At 44.9% G+C, this 25,313-nt stretch overlaps 1 protein-coding gene across 9 annotated transcripts in view; it reads right to left on the minus strand.

Moving 5' to 3' along the window:
* LOC145345245 (serine/threonine-protein kinase MRCK alpha-like) overlaps nt 1-25,313 on the minus strand; it is a 545,867-nt gene that overhangs the window by 156,839 nt on the left and 363,715 nt on the right. For all 9 annotated transcript variants that reach the window (XM_080193034.1, XM_080193032.1, XM_080193031.1 and 6 more), the window contains exons 11-12: nt 24,131-24,253; nt 9,855-9,988 (exon numbers count right to left, since the gene is read on the minus strand). In XM_080193034.1, coding sequence (XP_080049160.1) covers nt 9,855-9,988; nt 24,131-24,253 — 257 coding nt within the window. The remainder of the gene's footprint in view (nt 1-9,854; nt 9,989-24,130; nt 24,254-25,313) is intronic.

Here is a 25,313-nt window from a genome sequence, read left to right on the forward strand (position 1 = left end):
TTCTCCGGAATCGGCTGCATTCTTGGACACACGCATCTCCATCAAGGACGGTCACCTCGGCACCTCACTGTATGGCAAGCCCACAGACAACCTCACAATGCTCCACTTCTCCAGCTTCCACCCTAAACATGTTAAAGAAGCCAGCCCCTACGGAGAAGCCCTCCGTATACACAGGATTTGCTCAGATGAGGAGGATCGTGACAGACATCTCCAGACACTGAAAGATGCCCTCAAAAGAACAGGATATGGTGCTCGACACATCAATTGACAGTTCTGATGCACCACAGCGAAAAACCGCACCAACCTCCTCAGAAGACAAACACGGGACACAGTGGACAGAGTACTCTTCGTCGTCCAGTATTTCCCCGGAGCGGAGAAGCTACGACATCTTCTCCGGAGTCTTCAACATATCATTGATGAAGACTAACATCTTGCCAGAGCCATCCCCACACCCCCACTTCTTGCCTTCAGACAACTGCACAACCTCAAACAGACCATTGTTCGCAGCAAACTACCCAGCCTTCAGGAGAACAGTGGCCACAATACCACACAACCCTGCCACAGCAACCTCTGCAAGACATGCCGGATCATCGACATGGATGACATCATCACACGTGAGAATACCATCTACCGGGTACACGGTACATACTCTTGCAACTCGACCAATGTTGTCTACCTAATACATTGCAAGAAAGGATGTCCTGAAGCATGGTACATTGGGGAGACCATGCAGATGTTACGACAACGGATGAATGAACATCGCTCGACAATCACCAGGCAAGACTGTTCCCTTCCTGTTGGCGAACACTTTAGTGGTCACGGGCATTCGGCTTCTGACTTTCGGGTGAGCATTCTCCAAGGCAGCCTTCACGACACACGACAGCGCAGAGTCGCTGAGCAGAGACTGATAGCCAAGTTCCGCACACGAGGACGGTCTCAACAGGGATCTTGGGTTTATGCCGCACTATCTGTAACCCCCATGACTTGCCTGGGTTTGCAAAACCTCACTTACTGTACTGTCTGGAGACAATACACATCTCTTTAAACTGTGATCAGTGCTCCTTCCACTCACAATGTTAGCCACTTTAAGACTTGAATAGCATGTTAGGTGTAAAGATTCGCATTCTAATCAGTAATCTGTAAATTGTCTGTGCTGTTATATGCTCTGTCTGAGGCCAGAACTCTTCATTCATCTGACGAAGAGGGAAACCTTGAAAGCTTGTGAGTTTACTATCAAATAAATCGGTTGGGCTTAAACCTGGTGTTGTCAGACTTCTTACTGTGATTCCGGGGATGACAGGACTGACGTATGAGAAGAGATTGACTTGGTTAGGATTGTTTTTACTGGAGTTCAGACAAATGAGGGGGGATCTCATAGAGACTTATAAAATTCTAACAGGTCTAAACAGGATGGATGCAGGGAGGATGTTCCCAATGGTGGTGGGAGATCCAGAACCAGGGGTCACGGTCTGAGAATTCAGGCTCGGACAGAGATGAGGAGACATTTCTTCATTCAAAGAGTGGTAAGCCTGTGGAATTCATTATCATAGGAAGTAGTTGATGCCAAAACATTGAATCCATTCAAGAGGCGGCTGGATGTAACACTCAAGGTGAATGGGATCAAAGGTTATGGGGAAAAAGCAGGATTAGGCTACTGAGCTGGATGATGAGCCACGATCTTATGAATGACAGAGCAGGCTTGAAGGGCTAAATGGCCATCTCCTGGCTCCTATCTTCTATGTTTCAATGCTTCTATCAGAATACAACCTCAGCTACATCTCTCCAACTTTGACTGGCCCCATTGACTCCACTGGTCAGTATCACTTCGGAAGCATAGCAAAAAACATGTTGGCCAGCCTGATTTCAGCATTCAGAGATAGACTCACCTTATGCTGCGCCTCCACCATGGACATGGCCACTCTGCGCTAACAAGGGGAACAATCCCCACCCCTCAGCACAGAGAGGCGTCCCTCGCCCCCTGGCAAGAGAGATGCTCTGCCCCCATGGTGGTGCCAACCCAGCACTGCCCCCGGCACTTATACCCTGATCCGGCACTTTCAACGGGTGGTGGATTGGGTGGGGGGGGGGGAGATGTGTGTGTGTGTGTGCGTGTGTGTGTGTAGGTAGGTGCTTTGCCCAAGTGCCTCGCTGCTGCTGCAGAGGGAAGACAGAGAGCTGGCCAAGGGATTTGGGGGTTTGGGCTGAGAGAGAGAGAGAGAGAGTGGTCGACCTCAGGAATCTGGGAGTCTCATGACTGGACTCCCCCTTCTAGCGCTGCGAAAGGTAGAGATCACTCTTAGCATGTAATCTCAAGCAGCTTTCAGTTCAAATCTTTAGTCATGCTGTGCACTGTTTCATGACAGGGAGGAACTGAAGGAAATCTGTGTTAATAGAGAAATGCTGTTGGGGAAAGTGATAGGATTGAAGGCTGATAAATCCCCAGGATCTGATAATCTACATCCAAACGGCCTGAGAAATATTGGATGTATTGGTGGTCATGTTTCATGATTCTACTGACTCTGGAACAGTACCTACAGATTGGAGGCAGGGGGTGTGGAGAGGAGAAAACAGGGAATTATAGACCAGTCAGCCATGCTAGAGTCCATTATCAAAGATTTTATAGCAGGGCACTTGGAAAACATTGACAGGGTTGAACATGGTCAGCATGGATTTATGAAAAGGAAATCATGCTTGACAGGTCTACTGGAATTCTTTGGAGGATGTAAGTAGTAGAGATGAGGAAGGGGAATCAATGGATGTGGTTTATTTGGACCATCAGAAGGCTTTTGACAAAGTCCCCATACATGTTAAATTAAAGCACATGGGACTGGGGGTAGTATATTGAGATGGTTAGAAAACTAGTTGGCAGACAGAAATCAAGAAATGGGAATAAACAGACATTTTTCTAAATGGCAGACAGTTACTAGTGGGGTACCCCATGGATCAGAGCTGGAACTCCAACTATTCACAATATATTAATCATTTAGATGAGGGAATTAAATGTATTATCTCCAAATTTGCAGGTGACACAAAGCTGGGTGGGAGGGTGAGCTGTGAGGAAGACACAGAGATCCTTCAGTCTGATTTAGACAAGTTGAGTAAGTGGACAGATTAATGGCAGATGCAATATAATGTGGATAAATGTGAATTATCCACTTTGGTAGCAAAAACAGGAAAGCAGATTACTATCTGAATGGCCATAAATTAGGAGAGGAGAATGTGCAATGAGACCTGAGTGTCCTCATACACCAATCACTAAAGGTAAGCATACAAGTGAGCAGGCAGTAAAAAAGGATCTCCATATGTTGGCCTCCATCATGAGAAAATTCACTTCAGGACTAGAGATGTCTTGTTGCAATTATACAGGGCCGTGGTGAGGTCACGCTTGGAACACTGTGAAGTTTTGGTCTCTTCATGTGAGGAACTACGTTCTTGCTACAGAGGGAAGGTTTACCGGACTGATTCCTGGGATGGCAGGACTGACATATGAGGAGAGATTGAGTTAGTTAGGGTTATATTTGCTGGAATTCAGAAGAATCAAAGGTGATCTTATAGAAGTCTTTAAAATTCTAATGACTTGACAGGGTAGATGTAAGAAGGATGTTCCCAATGGTGGAGGTGTCCAAAACTAGGATCACAGTCTGAGGATACAGGGTAAAACATTTAGAATAAGAACATAAGAAATAGGAGCAGGAGTAGGCCATCTAGCCCTTCGAGCTTGCCCCGCCATTCAATAAGATCATGGCTGATCTGTCGTGGCTCAGTTCCACTTTCCCACCCTCTCCCCATAACCCTTAATCCCCTTGCCTATCAAAAACCTATCTACCCGCGTCTTAAATATATTTAGCGAGGCAGCCTCCACCACTTCAATGGGCAGAGAATTCCAGGGATTCACCACCCTTTGAGTGAAGAAGTTCCTCCTCAACTCCGTTCTAAACTGTCCCCCCTTTATCTTGAGGCTGTGCCCTCCAGTCCTACTGTCCTTTGAGCGGGAAGAGCCTCTCCACCTCTATCCTATCCATCCCATTCATCATCTTATATGTCTCAATGAGATCTTCCCTCATTCTTCTAAACTCTAACGAGTACAAGCCTGGTTTATTCAGCCTCTCCTCATAGTTCAACCCCCTCAACTCTGGTATCAGCCTAGTAAACCTCCTCTGCACTCCCTCCAAGGCCAAAATATCCTTGCGTAAGTGCGGCGACCAAAACTGCACACAGTACTCCAGCTGCGGCCTCACCAGTGCCCTATACAGTTGCAGCAAGACCTCCCTACTTTTATATTCAATCCCCCTCGCTATGAAGGCCAGCATCCCATTTGCCTTCCTGACCACCTGCTGCACCTGCAGGCTGGGTTTTTGTGACTCATGCACAAGGACCCTGAGGTCCCTCTGCACTGTTGCATGCTGCAGTTTTTTGCCATGTAAGTAATAGTCCTTCCTATCATTATTCCTACCAAAGTGGACAACTTCACACTTGCCAACACTAAATTCCATTTGCCAGTTCCTGGCCCATTCGCCCAGCCTATCTAGATCCTTCTGCAGACTTTCCACACCCTCCGCACAATTTGCTGTTCCACCAATCTTGGTGTCATCAGCAAATTTCGACACCATACACTCGGTTCCCTCCTCCAGATCATCTATATAAATGGTAAATAGCAGCACCGACCCCTGGGGCACTCCACTAGTCACCAACCGCCAATCCGAATAGCACCCACTGACCCCCCCTCTCTGCCTCCTATTTGATAGCCAATCCCCTATCCATGCTAACACCCTACCCCCAACTCCATGCCCCCTGACCTTCTGCAATAACCTCTTGTGCAGCACCTTATCAAATGCCTTCTGAAAATCAAGAAACACCACATCCACCGGCTCTCCTCTATCCACCGCCCTAGACACATCCTCATAGAGCTCCAACAAATTCGTCAGACACGACTTCCCCTTAACGAAACCGTGCTGCGTCTGCTCTATCAAACAATTCTCCTCAAGATGCCTCACTATTTTCTCCTTAATCATGGACTCTAACATTTTACCCTCAACAGACGTTAAACTAACCGGCCTATAATTCCCTGCCTTTTGCCTGCCACCCTTCTTAAACAATGGCGTAACATTAGCCGTTTTCCAATCTTCCGGCACTTCCCTGGAATCCAGCGACGTTTGGAAAATAATCATCAAGGCATCCACTATCACCTCCGCCATTTCTTTCAGAACCCTTGGATGCATTCCATCCGGTCCTGGGGACTTGTCCACAATCAGTCCCTCCAGTCTGTCGAGCACTGCCTCTCTAGTAACAATAATGTCATTCAGGCCCTTCACTCCTACCATCTTTCCATCGCTAACACCCAGCAAACTATTCACGTCCTCCTCCGTGAAGACTGAAACAAAAAATTTAATATTTTTTGTCTTTATTCCACAGGTGGAGGTCCACCTCGTGTCAAGCGAGGGGCATGCACATGGCGGGTCGTGCGTGGGCTGCTCTTGGAAGTCGAGTGGCCTAGTACTTCATGTCGGTGTGTGTGCTTGATCCTGGACCGATAGACGGGCTCCACAACAGCTCAGTGACTAGCACTGCTAGCTGTGCAGATACATGGATTTGGGCCTGTGTCTGTGGGAGTTTGCGCATTCTCCCTGTGGTTGCGTGGGTTTCCTCCGGGCGCTCCGGTTTCCTCCCACACCCCAAAGATGTGCTCTTAGGCTAATTGGTTTCCACCAAATTGACACTATTTCTTCCCTGAATCTGACTGAGTAGGGTCCCATTCGTAGACATGCAGGGTAGAATAGGTGTAGGGCGATGCGGCGGCGCGGGCTCGTTGGGCCGAAGGGCCTGTTTCCCGTGCTGGGTTGTTCTTTGTAAAAAAGTTATTCAAGGCCTCAGCCATTTCCCCATCCCCTACCACTAAGTCTCCCCTCTCATCCTCTAAGGGTCCAACGTTCACCCTAGTCAGCCTCTTCCTTTTTATATATTTATAAAAACTCTTACTATCCTTTTTTATATTAAGCGCTAGCCCAGCTTCATAGTTTATCCTACCCTTCTTTATCAACTTCTTCGTCATTCTTTGTTGATATTTAAACCTCTCCCAATCCTCTTCTTGCCCACTACTCTTAGCTACTCTAAACGCATCCGCTTTTAATTTAACACTTTCCTTTACCTCCTTCGTTATCCACAGCTGATTATCTCTCCTCTTACGATCCTTTTTAACCATCGGAATAAATTTCTGCTGAGCACCATGAAAGATCTCCTTAAAGATCCTCCACTGTTCCTCAGCAGACCTACCTTCTAATGTGCTCCCCCAATCAACATTCGCCAATTCCTCTCTCAGCCTATTGTACTCCCCTCTGTTCAAACAAAGGACACAGGTCCGGGAACCCACTTTCTCCTCCTCCATCTGCATCAGAAACTCCACCATACAATGATCACTCTCCCCAAGAGGATCCTTCACCACAAGGTCCCTAATAGAGTTGAGGATAAATATCTTCACCCAGACAGTGGTCGGCCTATGGAATTCACTATCACAGGAAGCAGTTGAGGCCTAAACATTGTACGTTTTCCAGAAGCAGTTACAGATAGCGTTTGGGGTGAAGGGAATCGAAGGATATAGGAGAAAGGAGGGATCAGACAATTGAGTTCAATGATCAGCCAAGATCATAATGAACAGTGGAGTAGGCTCAAAGGGCTGAATGGCCTCCTCCTATGTTTCTGTGAAACCTTTGACGTGGTCTGGTCACTTTAATATCCATGCCCACAGATACCTAGAAGTCTTTAAGATCATAACAGCATTAAATTCTGCAGAAGAGATTGCCTTTCTCTCTCTCAGAAGTCCCAGGTGAGAGAAGACCCCATTGAAGTCCCCTGTCTGACAGGAGATGTCAGTTTCCCTAAGGGAATTCCCACTTTTTAGCCTGAATGAGCAGTACATACAGCCTGGCCACTTTGAACTACTCTGGTTGGCAACTCCAGAGCAGATCAGACTGTTCATTATTAATACAATCCAGTAAGCCTCCAGAAACTCCTCATTCTACCAGATCTGCTCATTCAGCCCCATTATTTTAAACACTGTCTTTTATGATAGCTCTCTGAGCCTTCCCGGAAAGTTCAAACACCTCAAAAACCTTTCAGTTCATTCAATTTCATGCTCCATTACCTTTGATTGACAGGTTGGTACAAATACACGCAGATTTCACTTCCTCTTTTCTAACAGTAACGTTTATAATCATTGTGGTCAGGAACAAAACCAAATACTTGAGATGCATTCAACTGCGAAGGGAAAGGAAAACAAACAAAGCTCCTGCCAGGCCACTTCAAAGGTTTCACAGTACACAGGGAAGAATGAAGATTTTGAAGTGAAAGCTGCTAGAAATCACATGCTCAGAGCAATCTCCATTTTTCCCAAGGCTAGAAAAGGCAGTCCAGCTACAAGGCCTTAGGCTTAGGGAAGAGTCCTGAGGTCAACCCCTTCTCCTCTCCATTACCCCCAACTCCAGCCTATCCAATTCCTCAGATCCCACAGGGACCTTCCCTCTGCAATTTGGTAGCAGCAGAGAGCCACATGGGCACAGCACTTACCCCTCAAAATCCAAACAGCCATGTTAATGTTTGTCAGGACTTGTACCAAATCTCCAGATGGACTTCACGCTGGGGACGGAGAGGCGGTACAGCAACATACCAGCATCCAGTCTCAAACCCAGTAATAACATGTAAATTACATTTTCAGCATGTGGGTGGGAGCTGATCGGGGCTGGTGGGGCAGGCTAGTAGAATCGCAATGGGTTTGACACCTGGCTTGATTCCTGTTCTCACTCTGATGCCCAATTCAATCAGCCAGTGGCAATCCTGCCTCCAGCTACTGGGAGCAGAGAATCGCCCCCATTTCATTTGACTAACTTGTTTGAATGCTTTGAGGAGATAACAAGGTGATTCAGTGAGGACATTAGATAGATTTTCAAAAGGCTTTTCACAAGGTCCCACATGGCAGATTGATCAGAAAATTAAAAGTTCATCAAATCCATGGAAAGAGGCAAGTTGGACTCTCAGTTGGTTCAGAGTCAGTGAGGACAATGGTCGATGGGTATTTTTGCAACAGGAAGGATGTTTCTGTGGGTTCCACAGGGCTCAGTACTGAATCTCTCACTTTGTGTAATATTCTTCAGTGATTTTGACTTAAATGTAAGGAAATGATTAAGAAGTTTGGAAGTAAAAGAATTGGCTGTGTGGTTAGTAATGAGGAATGCATTACGCTTCAGGATGATAGCAATGGACTGGTCAGGTGGGTAAAAGTGTTGGAAATGGAATTCACTCCAGAGTAGTGTGAGGTTACAAATATGGGGAGGGCAAAGGAGGAAAGGGTAAAGGGAAGAATAAATAGTAAGGTATTGAGAAGTATAGAAGAACAGAAGGACATAGGAGGGCATTCTCAACAGATTCCTGATGTTACAAGTTTGAGCAGAGCAGTGGCAAATGGAATTCAAGTCAAAAAAGTGTGAGGTAATGGACTTGGGGCCAGAAATGGAGAAGTTGAACCATGAGAGAGACCAGGTCAGCTGAGGTTGTCTTTTTTGCATCAGAGGAGGTAGAAGGAGGTTTAGTTGAAATGTAGAAAATTATAAGGGCTTGAGATAGAGTGGATAAGAAGAAGACATTTTCCTTATTAAAGAGGTCAATAACGAAAGCATAGATTTAAATTAATTAAAAGCTTTAGAGGAGAAATGTTTCATTCAGGGGGTGGGGGAGGTGGGTGGGTCTGGTTCTCACTAACTGAAAGAGTAGGAGACGCAGAAACCCTCGTTATGTTTTAAAATATTTGGTATGTGTTTGAGATTCCATTTACCGTCAGAGCTGCTGACCAAGAGTTAGAAGTAGAATCAGGCTTGATCACTCTTGTTTTTGGCTGACACAGACACATTAAGCCAAATGGGTTTCTTCTGCCCTACATTTTCAAAGTGTAGGATTTTATAGTGTCCTGCTGTCAAGTTTGCAAGGAGTACTGAAAACTCCCAGATAGCATGTCCCTAACCTGTCCACAATTTTACATGGAGTTGGTGAGGCCATTTAGCACTTATAGGCTGCTTCCCACCTTGTCCCCAATTTGGGGCCTGCTGGGAAGGAGTTCAGAGGCAGGGGGTAATCCTGGCAAGTCACCCTGCTTGGCTCCCAGGTGGGACGATGCTTCTCTCAAGGGTACCCTTTCAACACTGGGCACCCCCTGCCCATCAAGGTGTGCCCCCTGCAGGTGCTCTTCTCAACTGGACCCTGACACCTTTGAGGCTTTACCCTGCACTTATCTGGGACTTGGGCGCTGCTTGTAGTCCCAGTTCTGGCTGCTGCTGCCACTGGAACCGAGCTGGCGACCAATCAGAATGGTCAGCAGCTCTCCGAGTAGGGCTCCCACTTGAGTTAGGGGGTAGAAGATGTTTCCAGACAATTAATGTTCCTTGTAGCATTCTCCGAACCTTCGCATAACAAGGACATCCACTATCTTAAAAATCCTGCTGCGTGTTTCTATAAAAATGGTTCGGTCACAAAGTCCGTCAAAACTGGGACAGCTTTTTTCTTTCAGATGGTAGCCCTGCTGTGTTTCCAGCATCTTGTTTTTAATTTCGGCGGGGGGGGGGACTCTTTATCTCAGGATTACACTCAATTTTTCTGCTTTTGCTTTGCTGTTGAAGAATGTTGCAAGTATGCGTGAAAAGCACATGATTCATCAAGGTTTGATATCACCAACAGGGAAATAACAGGTCTTGCATCCGCTTTATCAAATACTTTCAACACAATTAAACCATCTTTCACAAAAATGCAGCCACCGTTCTAGCACACTCAACCTGTCAAATGACCGAAGCAACTGATCATGAATAAGCAATTACCTTTTGAAGATCATCTTTCTCCTGCTTTGCCAATTTGATTTGCTTCTCGAGTGATTTAATTTGCCTACAGCCATCTTCAAAATCTCTTCTGATCAGACTCGCTTCTTCGAGTTGCTGCTCCAACTGACTACAATCTGGAACAAGTAGCATGAAAATTGGTTACTTCACCTTACAGCAATGCCATCTTTTACCCATTTTAAACCACCCCTCCACACCAGCTGCCTGAGCACCTATCAAACACAATACAACACCTGGCTGTCCCAACAACCACAAAACCAAATACAATAATGTTGCTGCTCTGAACCCAACACACAAAAAGAGTCATCTGTCCCAGGATTCACACAATGGAAGTCCTAGTATCCAGTAAGCCAAATATATAAACAGTCAGCACATAGCAAACCAATAGAAACTCCACAAATGCAATGCAAAGACAATAAGCTAGCTCAAGGTGGAACAATGCATGTAATTTATGTAAATTAGATGTGTTTTATGGGATTGAGTTAAAAAGCATCAGAAGGAACTCTTCTCAGCTGAAGATATTTGCTGATATAACAATTCCAGAGTGTCAGAAATGATCCCATACAGTGTCAGCACAAGCAGAGGCAGATTGGCAATGAGGAAGATAAAATGACCCACTTGGGCACAGCATAAAGTTCTTTTCATACCCTGTGTTCACAGCTGAAAAAACACAGTTGGTTGCACGGATTTGCGAGTTATGGTACAGGATCCACGTCAATAACACGTCACTCTCCTGAAGGAGGGCAAAATACAAACAGTGGTAGACTGTTGACTCCAAGATGGTGCCTCCATTTGTGAGCGCAGGAGATGGTGTTTCTTCTAGATATCAGAATAATAATCCTCCACTGATTGCCTTTCTATGAGGGTTTTTGGGGGCTTGGTTATGTGATTAGACTAGCAATCCAGAGCATTGGCCTAACAATTCAAAAACTTGAGTTCAAGTCACCACAGAGGTTGGCGATTTCACTTAAATTTGGAATGAAAAGCTAGTATAATAATGGTGAACATGAAAATATTGGGTTGCTATAAAAACCCATGTGCTTTAGCAACTGTCTGTACTACATGTGATTCCAGATCCATATCAATGTGGTTGGCTCTTACCTGTTCTCTGAAATTGCCCAGGAAGTTTCTCAGTTGCAGTGCAACAGATAATAAATGCAGGCCATGCCAGAAATACCCACATTCTGTGAATGAATTAAAGAATTACTTGCAGTGCCATCCTTATTGCAGATGGGATATTGTCCTGCTGACCAGCAGCATATTGAGGCAGCTCCCTGACCCTGTCTGCAGCAACACTGCTAATCTCTCCAGCATGCTTACTTTTGTCTTGTACCACCTCAACAATTAAATATTGTATTCAAAATGTTTTAAAAACAAAGATTTTAAAAACTGTTTGAAAATTAAAATTTCAGAAATAGGAGAAAAATATCGATCAGCATTACTAAAAAGACACTTGAAATTTCAGCATGGAAATTGTTGGAGGACAATAGAATAGTCTGGGATTTAAAACACTGATAAAGATTATGAAAACAATGTGGATTAGTTTAGGATAAGAATCACAGACTGTCTTATACATATGTTACAGAGGTACAGTCTGCATAGAAACACATATAATCACAGCCAGAGAATTTAAACATGTACTTCTGAAAAGTGTGTTATTGAATAAGTATACAGAATGGCTAATGACACTAAGTTGTAAGGCATCATGGAAAAATGGTAAAGTGAATAATATTCCTTATAATAATACACTTATAGAAGCATGACTCTTATTAGCATCAGTACCAGACAGCTCAGTAAACGAGACATTCATTGAACAAGGACATTAGACAGCTAATGAATAGGTTAAGAATACTACCACATAAGAGTTTACGCAAGGTGGCCATAGGAAAGTCAGTCAGAAATCGTTAGAATTTATTGTTCTAATGCTGTCAGAGAATATCTACAATTGGCCAAGGAATATGACATTCACGAATGATGACTGACTTGTAATAATGAAGATTGGCTCGCAGGTAGAATTCTTTTGGAAGTTGCATAATTGTATTGCCATTGTGATGAACTTCAGAGAAGAGTTGGATTGCTCAGCATGGGCTGATCAAAAAGAAACATTTTACACCAGGATACTGTGTTGTGAGTCTTTGTATTAGCTCAAGTTAAGCTCAATACTTAGTCTCTGATAAAACCCCTACAGAAACATATAAAGTCAATGTAAGAGCTCCTTTGGTCAAGGAGCTACCTTTATTCTCATTCAGAAAAATAAAAAAATCCAAAATTAATACGACTGAAGAGTGGTGGATGCCAATTTAAACAACTTTGCATGAAATACGTGGCCATCAAGAGGCTATCACACCAGGGTGGGCCCAAATCCTTGGGCTCACTTAAATTTATTAGCAGGTTTGGAGAAAGTGGCGCACCCACTTCCTCTTCTCCAGTTCTGCTCCTACTTACTCTCTTGGACTGTTTACCCCAATCAAATTTCTTAAGCACTTAAGTTATTGATTAAAGTGCTGTCCTTCAATGAACAAATCCAATTCTTCCAGTCTTTCCATAACTTTTGAATCCAAGAGTCATCCTGGCTGCCTTCCCTCTACAATTCATTCAGGCACTTCTGAAGCCAGGTGCCAAAAACAGCACGCTATTCCAATATAAGCATCAAAAATCTGCGAGTCAAATGTCCTCGTGTTGAATTTCTCCTCATTTAGAGTGAAGGCAAATAGCTAAAACAAAATTAAACAAACAAACTCTTCAATTAATTCATTCCTATATCACTCCTTTGATGTAGTTAAGAGTTCTATCGGAAATACTTTGTCACATTACCTCTGCATGATCCCCAAGGTAAATCATGGGGGACCAAACATTACGATCACATACCATAAGCACAGCATAAGTTCATAAACGTTGGCAAAGCTTGGCAGTTGTTTCTTAATCGTTCAAGACTTTAATGGAAAAGAAAACAGTGGGTGGTGTAATACGGAACACCAGCTGACAATGCGCCTGTTTACATGATTGGCCAGGTTAATTTCACCGAGGGCAGTTAAAATATTTCCGGGCTTGTTCAATAGTCCATGCAAGTAAATAAGTGTAAAGTAAATATGAATTTTCCCATATTTGATAAAATGGATATTTGTTATTCAGTTACTAATTTAAAGCTCAAAGCAAAGCTAGAACTCTGACCACCCTCTCCTAAAATTGAAAACACATGGTGTTCTAAATACATAAAATGTCATGTTTTATCAAATTCCCTGTAGGATTTAAGAATGAAATGCCTGACAAACTGAGCCAATTTTTTTTTTAAAGAAAAGCAGTTTTCATTCAGAATTTGCCGACAATAGCACTGAACCTCTGATAATAATGTCCCTTTCTTTCTCTCATGTTGATTTGTCATAAGTACACAGTTCCCCAATGCTTAATGTCAGTGAAATGCACTGCCGCAGACTGAATGATTTCCTCACCGCTCCCTCCTCTGCAGTTCCCCCTCTTTTGTACAAGTGCCTTCCAAATTGCTCAGACTAAAAATGCAGAGGACAAGGGTCAGCAGGCTGCGATTACAGTCAAATTTTTCACATTTCATTCTGGGTTCTCTCATTCTGAAGAATTCTGCTCAGTTCTCTCGGAGACTGGGGGCTTAATGGAAAGCAGGCTGAAGAGAAGTAGGGCGAAGGTGAAAGAAACTCCGAATGTTATTGCCTGACGTAATGTGGAATTGAAATTTAGTGTGCTAACATTTTAGTGTGCAAAAGGCATAGAAGTCCAGATTTGATTCTTTTATGAAATAAATTAAAACTGGACAACAAATATCCCTCTGCAACATCAAATTGATCAAATTTTACATTGCTGCTTGATCCAAATGTGGCACATACAGAAGCATTTCCAAGGACAATAATCCATCCATCAAGCTCTCCACTGAAATTCTTTGATGGTCTGAACCATGAATATTCTTGTGGTTTTTCCCAGTTGTAATTCCTTGAGGCTAGCAATGACAATCCTAGCTAACTATGTCAGAGTTCCTCCACATTTCCTCTACAAGCACACATAGGCCATAGATAGCATCAGATAACTTTAAACACCTCAACAAAGTCCCACAAGCACATACAGCCAACATTGTGGCACAATAAAAGTCTCAAGGTCTGACTGCAATGAGACATGAATTGTACTGACGGTATGCAAATGGGATGCTGGCCTTTACAGCGAGGGGGATAGAATATAAAAGTAGGGGGGTCTTGCTGCAACTGTAAAGGGCACTGGTGAGGCCGCAGCTGGAGTACTGTGCGCAGTTTTGGTCGCCGCACTTGCGCAAGGATATTTTGGCCTTGGAGGGAGTGCAGAGGAGGTTCACTAGGCTGATACTGGAGATGAGGGGGTTGGACTATGAAGAGAGACTAAATAGAGTGGGTCTGTACTCGTTGGAGTTTAGAAGGATGAGGGTGGGTCTTATAGATATGTATAAGACAACGAAGGGGATGGATAGGGTAGAGGTAGAGAGATTCTTCCTGCTTAGAAAGGATAGCAGGACTAGAGGGCACAGCCTCAAGATAAGGGGGGGGTGCAGTTTAGATCGGAGTTGAGGAGGAACTTCTTCACTCAAAGGGTGGCGAATCTCTGGAATTCTCTGCCCGTTGAAGTGGTGGAGGCTACCTCGCTAAATATATTTAAGTCACGGGTAGATAGGTTTTTGACAGACATGGGAATTAAGGGTTATGGGGAGTAAGTGGGAAAGTGGAACTGATCCACTTCAGATCAGCCATGATCTTACTGAATGGCGGGGCAGGCTCGAAGGCCTATTTCTGCTCCTATTTCTTATGTTCTTATATACTGATGTTGGTCTTCAATTTGGCACTGCCAAGGAACTTTTCTAGTTGTGCAGTTGTACACACAAGATTGAAGCTGGCCAGACACACTGCACCAACTAAAACAAGCTCAACAATAATTGGAGATGGGACTCTTGCCTTTGTGTACCTAGAATTTTTGCTGCAATTTCCCAAACCCGTTATTTCGGGTTAGATTTGCGATTTGCCTGAAACAAAATCCACTCAGTGCTGGAAGCCTCCATTAGGGAATAACCTATTTCACGTTAAACTTGTTTTTACTCTAATAATACTTGTTCTCCGGAGCATTGAACCTGGTGGCTGTGGCTGTGGTGAGTGACTGATTTAAAGTAAAAAACCGCTTTTTTTCTGTACTTCCGGTTCTCGGGGCTTGTTAGAGTGTAGTTTACTTCCGTACCGGAAGTTAGGCCAGGGGATTGTCGTTAAGGGGGAGCGGGGGGTATAAAAAAGGGGTAGCAGCATAGAGCGGGCAGCGTCGGGAGCGGGCAGCGGAGTGAGTGGGAACTGAGTGAGAAGGGCTTTGGCTCGCTGGGCTTAGGAGAGAGTAGGCTTAGAGAAGGTGAGTGACAGATTTCTACCTTTGGGCACTTACAGGAGGTTGGGACATGGTAGGGAATATAGGGAGGAATGTAAGTTGTGTCAGGTGCCACATGTGGGAGTTCCTGGTGGTGTCACGTGTCCCCAAGGTACACATCTGCAGTAAATGTTTAGAACTGCAGCACTTGAGGGCCCGGGTCAGGCAACTCGAGGGGCGGCTGGAAGATGCGTTTCTAGTCAGGGAGAACGAGGAGATAATGGCTGGGAACCATGAGCAGGAGGAGGTCTCAAGGGCTGAAGAGAAGGGAGGATGGACGACTGTTAGGAGGGGAAAGAGGAAGAAGAAGAGTAGTCAGGGTCCCCCGGCCTCCCCAGAGGCCCCCCATGGTTCGTCGACAGGGGCACAGAAAGATAGGCAGGAGGGGGAGACTGACTTAGAGGGACAGAAGGGGACTGGCAAGGTGATAGTGGTAGGGGACGGGAGGGTCAGAGGTATCGATAGGAGGTTCTGTGGACAGAGGCGTGACTCCAGGATGGTGGTCTGCCTCCCTGGAGCAGGGGTCAAGGATGTAACGGACAGGGTAGAGGGAATTTTGAAAGGGGAGGGGGCACAGGCTGAGGTCATAGTACATGTAGGGGAGGGGGACATAGGAAGGAGGAGTAGGGTAGAGGTCCGTAGGCAATTTAGGGAGTTGGGGGCCAAACTAAAGAGTAGGACCAAGGGTGGCACTCTCTGGGTTGTTGCCCAGTACCAGCAGGGCAAAGAATGACGAGATCATGCAGCTGAATGCATGGTTGAGGGATTGGTGTAGGGTAGAGGGCTTTACTTTTGTGGATCACTGGGAGGTGTTTAGGAGAGAAGGGCAATTGTACAGGAGGGGTGGGGAGAATTTGAACGGGAGGGGAACTAATGTCTGAGCGGGGAGGTTAGCTGGGGTGTTTATGAAGGGTTTAAACTAATATGGAGGGGGGGTGGGGAGGTGGCTGGGAGAGAGTCGGGTGAAAGGAAAAGTATCAGGGAGAAGGAGGTTCCGAGGGACACTTGTGGGTTGAACTGTGTCTGTTTCAATGCTAGGAGTGTGGTAGGGAAAACCGATGAGCTTAGGGCCTTGATGTTTGTGAGGCAGTTAGATGTGGTGGCTGTAACAGAGACATGGTTAAGGGAAGGGCAGGACTGGCAGCTGAATGTTCCTGGGTACAAGTGTTTTAGGTGTGACAGAGGAGGGTTGAAGAGAGGAGGAGGGGTGGCACTGTTAGTCAAGGAAAGCATCACAGTAGTGCAGAGGGAGGACAATATAGAAGAGATAGGGATTGAGTCACTGTGGGTGGAGTTGAGGAATAAAAAGGGAGAGATTACGTTGCTAGGGGTGTATTATAGGCCACCCAACAGCCCGAGGTCGGTGGAGGAAGGCATTTGCAGGGGTATTTTGGATAGGTGCAGGAAGAATAGGGTGGTTGTAGTGGGTGACTTTAATCTTCCTGGAGTGAATTGGAGGGGGCCTAGAGCTGGGGGTATGGAGGGAGAGGAGTTTGTGAAATGTGTTTTGGAAGGGTCTCTAGAACAGTATGTAACTAGTCCGACTAGGGGAGGGGCTATACTGGATTTAGTGTTGGGTAATGAGCCGGGGCAGGTGGGAGAGGTAGAGGTAGGCGAACATGTGGCTAATAGTGACCACAAGTCCGTCTACTTTAGGATAAAAATGGAAAGGGACGAGTGCCGGCCGAACGGGAGCGTGCTGAACTGGGGAAAGGCGAACTATGGCAGGATTAGGAGGGAGCTGCAGGACACTGATTGGGAGGGACTGTTAGCTGGCAAGTCCACGGTTGGCAAGTGGGAGGCTTTTAAGGGCAAAATGAAATGGTTGCAGGGGAGGTATGTTCCGGTTAAGCGGAAGGATGGGAAAGGTAGGATTAGAGAGCCGTGGATTACAGGGGGTATTGAAGACTTGGTCAGGAAGAAGAGGGAGGCGTATGTTAGGTCGAAACGACTGGGTACGGAGAGTGCGCTGGAGGAATATAGAGAGAGTAGGAGGGAGCTAAAAAGGGGAATTAGAAGGGCGAAGAGAGGGCATGAAATGGCTTTGGCTGGTAGGATTAAGGAAAATCCGAAGGCATTTTATTCCTATATTAGGAGCAAGAGAGTAGTTAGAGGGAAAATGGTCCTCTTAGGGACAAAAGTGGGGAGATATGTATTGAGTCAGAGGGAATGGGGGAGCTCCTGAATGAATACTTTGCGTCGGTATTCACGAAGGAGAGGGGTTCGGAATCGTGCGGTCTGTTAGAGGGAGCTGAGGATCAGCTGCAGGAAATATCTATTACGAGGGAGGAAGTGCTAGGGCTTTTAGGTAGCGTAAGGACGGATAAAGCTCCGGGGCCTGATGGTATTTATCCCAGGCTGCTTAGGGAGGTGAAAGATGAAATTGCTGGGCCTCTGGCGCAAATCTTTGTCTCTTCTTTGGACACAGGTGAGGTCCCAGAAGACTGGAGGGTAGCAAATGTGGTACCGCTGTTCAAAAAAGGTAGCAGGGATAACCCTGGAAATTATAGGCCGGTGAGTTTGACATCGGTGGTAGGGAAATTAATGGAAAAAGTACTTAGGGGTAGGATGTATGAGCATTTGGAGCGTTGCGGTCTGATTGGGGATACGCAACATGGCTTTGTTAGAGGGAGGTCTTGCCTTACGAATCTGGTGGAATTCTTTGAGGAGGTGACAAAAACGGTTGACGATGGGAGAGCCGTTGATGTCATCTATATGGATTTCAGTAAGGCGTTTGACAAAGTCCCTCATGGTAGGCTGGTAGAAAAGGTTAAGGCGCATGGGATACAAGGTCAAGTAGCTAGGTGGATTGAGAACTGGCTGGGTAATAGGAGACAGAGGGTAGTTGTGGAGGGGACTTTGTCCGGCTGGAGGCCAGTGACCAGTGGTGTGCCACAGGGCTCAGTACTGGGACCTCTCCTCTTTGTAGTCTACATAAATGACTTGGAAGAGAGCGTAGGTGGTGTGGTCAGCAAGTTTGCTGATGACACCAAGATGGCAGGGTTGGCGGGTACCGAAGTGGATTGTGAGGTGATACAACAGGATATAGATAGGTTGGTGCATTGGGCAGATAGGTGGCAGATGGAATTTAATCCTGACAAATGCGAGGTGATGCATTTTGGAAGGAATAATGTAGAGAGGAGCTATGTGATTAAAGGTAGACAAATTAGGAGTATAGAAACACAGAGGGACCTGGGAGTGCAGGTTCACAAATCCATGAAGGTTGCGACACAAGTGGAGAATGTTGTCAGGAAGGCTTATGGAATGCTAGCCTTTATAGGAAGGGGTATAGAGTTTAAAAGCTGCCGTCTAATGCTTCAGTTGTATAGAACGTTGGTTAGACCGCATTTGGAGTACTGCGTCCAGTTCTGGTCACCTTACTACCGGAAGGACGTGGAGGCTCTGGAAAGGGTGCAGAGGAGGTTTACCAGGATGTTGCCTGGCATGGAGGGGCTGGGTTACGAGGAAAGGTTGGAGAAACTGGGACTGTTCTCCTTGGAAAGACGGAGATTGAGGGGGGACATGATAGAGGTATATAAGATACTGAAGGGAATAGACAGAGTCAATAGTGAGAGACTGCTCCCTAGATTGGTTACAAATACAAGAGGACATGATTTAAGGGTGAGGGGGAAGAGGTATAATTTGGATATGACAGGAAGGTTCTTTACGCAGAGAGTTGTGGGGGTATGGAACGCGCTACCGAGTAGGGTGGTGGAGGCGGGAACGTTGGACTCGTTTAAGGTTCAGTCAGATAGGCACATGAGTGAAACGAGGATGGAGGGTTATGGTAGGGGTTATTAAATAAGGGTTAGAACCTCGGGAGACACCGGAAAGGCAGGCTTGTGATTAACGTTTTTGTCTTTTATTCCGCAGGTGGAGGTCCACCTCGTTGCCAAACGAGGGGCATGCACACGGTGGGTCGTGCGTGGGCTACTCTTGGAGGTTCCGGGAGTGGCCTAGTACTTCGTGTCGGTGTGTGTGCTTGATCCTGGACCGGTAGACGGGCGCCGCAACAGCTCGGTGACTAGTACTGCTAGCTGTGCAGATACATGGATTTGGGCCTGTGTCTGTGGGAGTTTGTGCATTCTCCCTGTGGATGCGTGGGTTTCCTCCGGGCGCTCCGGTTTCCTCCCACACCCCAAAGATGTGCTGTTAGGCTGATTGGTTTTACCAAATTGACACTATTCTCCCCTGAATCTGGCTAAGTCAGGGGTTCTATTCGTAGACACGCAGGGTAGAATAGGTGTAGGGTGATGCGGCGGCGCGGGCTTGTTGGGCCGAAGGGCCTGTTTCCCGTGCTGGGTTGTTCTTTGTTCTTTGTAATAATAAGAAACTACTGCAGCTTTTGCATTAGTCTGGACTATCCCCTTCCTTCTCTGGTGATAGTGATAGCTGCTGGGATGTATCAGCAGATTTACTGTAGTCTCAGGTTCCACAATATTGGCAGCACTCCAGTACATCATCCAAGTCACCATTCACATAACAGCTTCAACAGAGGGTAGGCATCACAGTGAAGCTCAATTCTCGTCTCACACCCATGCACACTTACTGCAGGGAACACTGCTGTGTTTCCTTCCCTCCAGAATCCATGGGAACTGAGGCCAACTGTAGCAACTCAAATGCTTTCATGCAAACTGAGAAATGAACTGGAAGCTCTCAATGTGGTGTCACATGGCAGATGCCCCAACCCATTTCCCATGATAGTGCGATATAAAAATATAGAAAACAGAAACAGGATTGGCCATTAAGCCTTTGAGCATGCTCCACTTTCCCTCATATCATTTGATCCTTCACCCAAAAGAGCTATATCTAACCCCTTTTTGAAAATATACAATGTTTTGGCCTCAGCTATTTTCTTTGGTGGTAAATAACATAGGCTCACAACTCTCTGATGAAGAAATGTCTCCTCACCTCAGTCTTAAATGGTTTACCCCATATCCTTAGACCAACACCTCTGGTCCTGGACACCCCCACCATCGAGAACATCCTTCCTACATCTGCCCTATTTAGTGCTGTTAGAATTTTAAAGCTTTCAATGATATCCCTCCATACTCTTCTGAACTCCAGCGAATATATTCCTAACCGACTCAAACTCGCTTCATAAGTCAGTTCCACCATCCCAGGGATCAGTATGGTAAACCAACTCTGCACTCCATCTAGAGAAAGAACGTTCTTTCCCAGATAAGGTGATCAAAACTGCACACAATATTCCTGATGTGGCTGCTCCAAGGCCCTGTATAACAAGACATCCCTGCTCCTGTAGTTGAATCCTCTCACTATGAAGGCCAACATACCATTTGCCTTTTTTACTACCTGTGCGCTTATTTTCAGTGACTGGTGAACAAGGACACCCAGGTCTTGTTGCACATGCTCCTTTCTTAATTTGTGGGCAGCACGGTGGCACAGGGTTAGTACTGCTGCCTCACAGTGCTAAAGACGCAGGTTCAATTCCCAGCTCAGGTCACTGTCAGTGCAGAATGTGCATGTTATTCCCACGTCTGTGTGGGTTTCTTCCCGATGCTCCAGTTTCCTCCCAGTCAGAAAGATGTGCTGCTTAGGTGCATTGACCTGAACAGGCACCGGAGTGTGACGACTAGGGGATTTTCACAGTAACTTAATTGCAGTGTTAATATATACCTACTTGTGACACTAATAAATAAACTTTAAACTTTATAGCCATTCAGATCATAATGTCTTCCTGTTTTTGTTACCGAAGTAGGTAACCTCACAGTTATCTACATTATATTGCATCTGCCATACATTTGCTCACTCACTCAGCCTGTCCAAATCACACTGAAGGATCTCGGCATCCTCGTCACAATCACCCTCCCTCCCAGCTTTGTGTCACTGCAAATTTGGAAATATTACATTTAATTCCCTCATCTAAATCATTAATGTATATTGTGAATAACTGGGACCCAGCATTGATTTATGTGGTAACCAACTAATCACTGCCCGCCATGCAAAAAATAACCTGTTTATTCCAACTCTTTGTTTCCTCTCTGCCAACCAGTTTTCTATTGATCTCAATCTACTACACCCAATCCCATGCACTTTAATTTTACACGCTAATCTCTTAAGTGGGACTTTGTTGAAATCTTTCTGAAAGTCCAAATAAACCACATCCACTGGCTCCCCCTCATCAACTCTACTAGTTACATCCTTGAAGAATTCTACCACTGTTTACTAAGTACCTTGCTATAAAATCTTTGATAATTGAATCTGCAATTTTCCCCACTACCAACGTCAGGCTGACTGGTCTATAACTCCGTCTTCTCTTTACCTCCCTTTTTAAATAGTGGGGTTACATTAGCTACTCTTCAATCTGCAGGAACCGTTCTACAGTCTACTGAATCTTGGAAGATGGCCACCAATGCCTCCACCAGTTCTAGGGCTACTTAAGTACTCTGGGATGTAGATTTTCAGACCCTGGGGATTTATCAGCCTTCAATTTTATCAATTTCCTCAACACCATTTCTCTACAAATGCTGAATTTCTTCAGATCCTTGCTCTCACTAAACTCTGTGTTCTGTAACATTTCTGATATATTATTTGTGTCCTCCTTTGTGAAGACCAAAGTATGTATTCAGTTGGTCGGCCACTTCTTTGTTCCCATTATAAATTCCCCTGTTTCTGACTGTAAGGAACCTACATTTATCTTCGCCAATCTTTGCTCCGTTTCAAGTGTGCAAGAGCAATAGCTCTCAAAAGTAAGGTATTTATGTGTTTCACCAGTGAGAAAACAAAGCAATTGCTGTCTCTGAGGGTTGTCCACTCTACAGGCTTTTCGTGCGCTGGGAAACTCTTTCTATTGATTCTAGGGCACTGCACAGCTGAGAAACATTAAGCTATAAATCATTCAAACAGGACACACAAAAAAACTGTATGAATTTTCAGTTATACTGGAAGCTTCAGTAACATTCACAGCAACAGAATGCAGAAATGAAATGTGCAGCTGGATGGTCAGTCAGTGAGACAGCAGAGTTCAACAGTCTCAGACTTGGGTCTCTGTAGCTTTTATGTTTCAATTAAAATCACCTACGACAGCAAGAAACACAAACCTACTTTGGCTTATGTATGCAAGTGTGTGATAACCCATTCTGTAATTAACTGATAAATGGATTATTTGTACCATTCTCACCTTTTGTTACGGAGCTCAACACTTCAGCTTACAATCTGGGCTGACAAACCAAACGTGCCTGTTATTCGTAAGTGTAAAATCAGACTATTTGCTCCGACTCGCTCATCAGTCACAGTAATCACAAAAAAAGGTTTCCAATCTAAGTGGTACAAAGCTCGAATGAGCAGTTAGCTGGTCATTCACTGTCAGATGTGGCTAGCCAATTGAAACAATATCATTTCTCCCGCTCCATGGCCAGGTCTTCTAATGCTGAAAAGCAGGTACATCCCAACTCTGAAGCTCAATATGTAACAGCTTCCTCCATAGATCCATCCTCATCAGACAATCTTCACAGCGTCTGTCTACTGCCCCCACACCCAGTTTCTACAAGGCTGAAGTCCACTGAACATCAACTCTCCTCTTGCCCTACTCCTCTCTTTCAAAATTTTACTCTCCTGAAAAGGTTCAATCTCAACACTTTCACCCTCTCCAGTTACCAGCTTCCAACTTTTTCCTTCCCCTCTTCCGAACATGCTTTCACCTTCCAACTCCATGGCCATTTCTCCCTGTCTGAATCCACCAGGCTAATTTTCCATAGACTTGTTCTGTTTTCAATTCATGTTGACCCCCATCCACTTTTCTCTTCTATAACTTTGGATCTTCCTTTGAATTTTTCCTTTTCCCTTGTCCTCTTGCAGCTGGAACACCTCCTTGTAATAACTATTCCTTCTTTGGCAGCAGTGTCACTTCTGGCACATAAGTTTTCATCTTTCCCCTCTCCCAATCTCATGCATAGCAGTCACTATCTATGATGAGATGGTATTAGTACAACGAGAGATTCTAAAAGCTAGGATTATACTAATTGGGGAAATGGGCAAAGAGGACAAGTAATATTTTTTCAAACACTCCAGCTGCTGTAAGAGTTCATGGTATTTAACTCTCAGAGGTTTTCTGTCTTCTCCCTCCCTATTGGCCATTTTTGCCTTCCAGGTCTTCCCTGCACTCTGAGCCTCTACTTCTGCTCTACCTTTCTAATGCATTACCTACAATACAGAAAGGTAACAGTTGATAGAGCCTGTTTTTCAAAGATGTTGCAAAAAGTCAGTACAGGAAATCTTGTTTAGGGGACAATTGCTTTAGAACAAACAACTGCAACTGTTTACATGACCAGGCAGTCTTTGAAAGATTTACTGTAGATAGAATATGGTTTACAATGCCAAAACAGAAAAGACTGGAAAATCTCAGCAGGTCTGACAGCATCTGTGGAAAGAGAATAGAGTCAATGTTTCGAATCAGGATGACCCTTTGTCAGAGCAATTCTGAAGGGGCTTAACAAGGGTTGATGCTAAGATGAATGTTGGGAAATCTAGAACTAGGAGGTGTAGTTTAAAAATAAGGGGTCTCCCATTTAAAATGGTGATAAGGAGGGATTTATTTTCTCAGAGGGTTGTTTACCTTTGGAATTCTCTGCCCTACACAGCAATGGAGGCCGGGTCATTGGGTATCTTCAAAGTTTAGTTGCATGAATTTCAATTCAAATATTTACCAAATTCCCTTTGGAAAGTTACTACACATTCAACTCCCACCACCTTTACAGACAGATCAAAACGCATTTAAAAAAAAATCTTCGTTCTGAAATTATACATTGCACCTTCAGAATATTCACATGGTTTGAACAACAACATAATTATCCCAACACAGTAAACTGGTGTGAATAGCAACATAAAATTGAATACATTACCTAATGCTTGTTGTTTCAATTTTTCCACCTCCTCTTTCAAATTTTTAATTTCTAGTTCTCTGCTGGCAGTTACTGGACCATCTACAGTTGAATACTGAAGTGCCTGAACGGTCTGCGTAGACTCTATTGAACAAAACCAAGCAAAGCAGTGTCAGTGCTCTTGGAATTCTGTGACTGCTCCATGGACAAGGCAAAGAGTATACGATGAGATACTGCACATGCCTTTTTTACACTTAAAGTGAATGATCTGGGTAACCTGCGGCAGTCTCACATACTGTAAACATTACAGTCTAGAAACAAAGCTGTTCAAAATGAAGTGGACAACTGTGCCTACTGCATCAAGACAGACTGTTAGTGCACTGGAAAGGGTGCAGTAAAGGTCAACTCATTTACAAAGGGAGAATGGACTGCAGGGGAAACAAACAATGGCGGGGGTGGGGGGCGGAATCTGTAAATTCAAGAAAGTGAGATCAAGCCTGGAGGAAAAGAATGATAGATTAATTTGATTCTGAGTCTGTGTAAATTGATCAGTCTCAGCCTGGGCTTCATTTGGCCTCAACATCACTGGGTTGGGAAAGCTAAGTATTCAGGGATCCAGTCCTCCTACTTGTTTCTTGCTGGAAAGTACACAGGAGACCACAGGAGAAAACATGGATCAGGCTCTGCTGTGCCCTCTGGACTCCTACCTGGCCACTGGGGTGAGAAACCAGCAGGCTGCCAGCATTACAATAATTGGATTTATTAAGTGCTTCGTGTCTGAAACTCAACCCCCTGTTAATAAACGCTAACACTTTAGGAACTTTCAAGTGTTTATTGGATAGGCACATGGAACACACCAGAATGATAGGGAGTGGGTTGATCTTGGGTTTGGATATAGCTTGGCACAACACTGAGGGCCAAGGGGCCTGTACTGTGCTGTACTATTCTACGTTCACGTCCTACCTCTGAGAAACTGCTGTTTATAATATGTAATGTTCTGCCCATTCGTTTTAGTGTAGCTTCACATAAAAGTGACCAAACTAACAGTAGGAGCAATTTTCCTGGTGCCACCCCCATTATCCCCTTCTTCCTGTAGCCCTTCCTTTTCAGATAACAATCCAATTCCCTCTTGAATGCCTTGATTAAACCTACCTTCATCAAGCTATCTGGAAATGTTTTCCAGATCCTAATCGCTCACTGCATG

Source organism: Carcharhinus amblyrhynchos, chromosome 7, assembly GCF_965287045.1.
Source record: "Carcharhinus amblyrhynchos chromosome 7, sCarAmb.v2.hapA, whole genome shotgun sequence".
Lineage (NCBI taxonomy): Eukaryota > Metazoa > Chordata > Chondrichthyes > Carcharhiniformes > Carcharhinidae > Carcharhinus > Carcharhinus amblyrhynchos.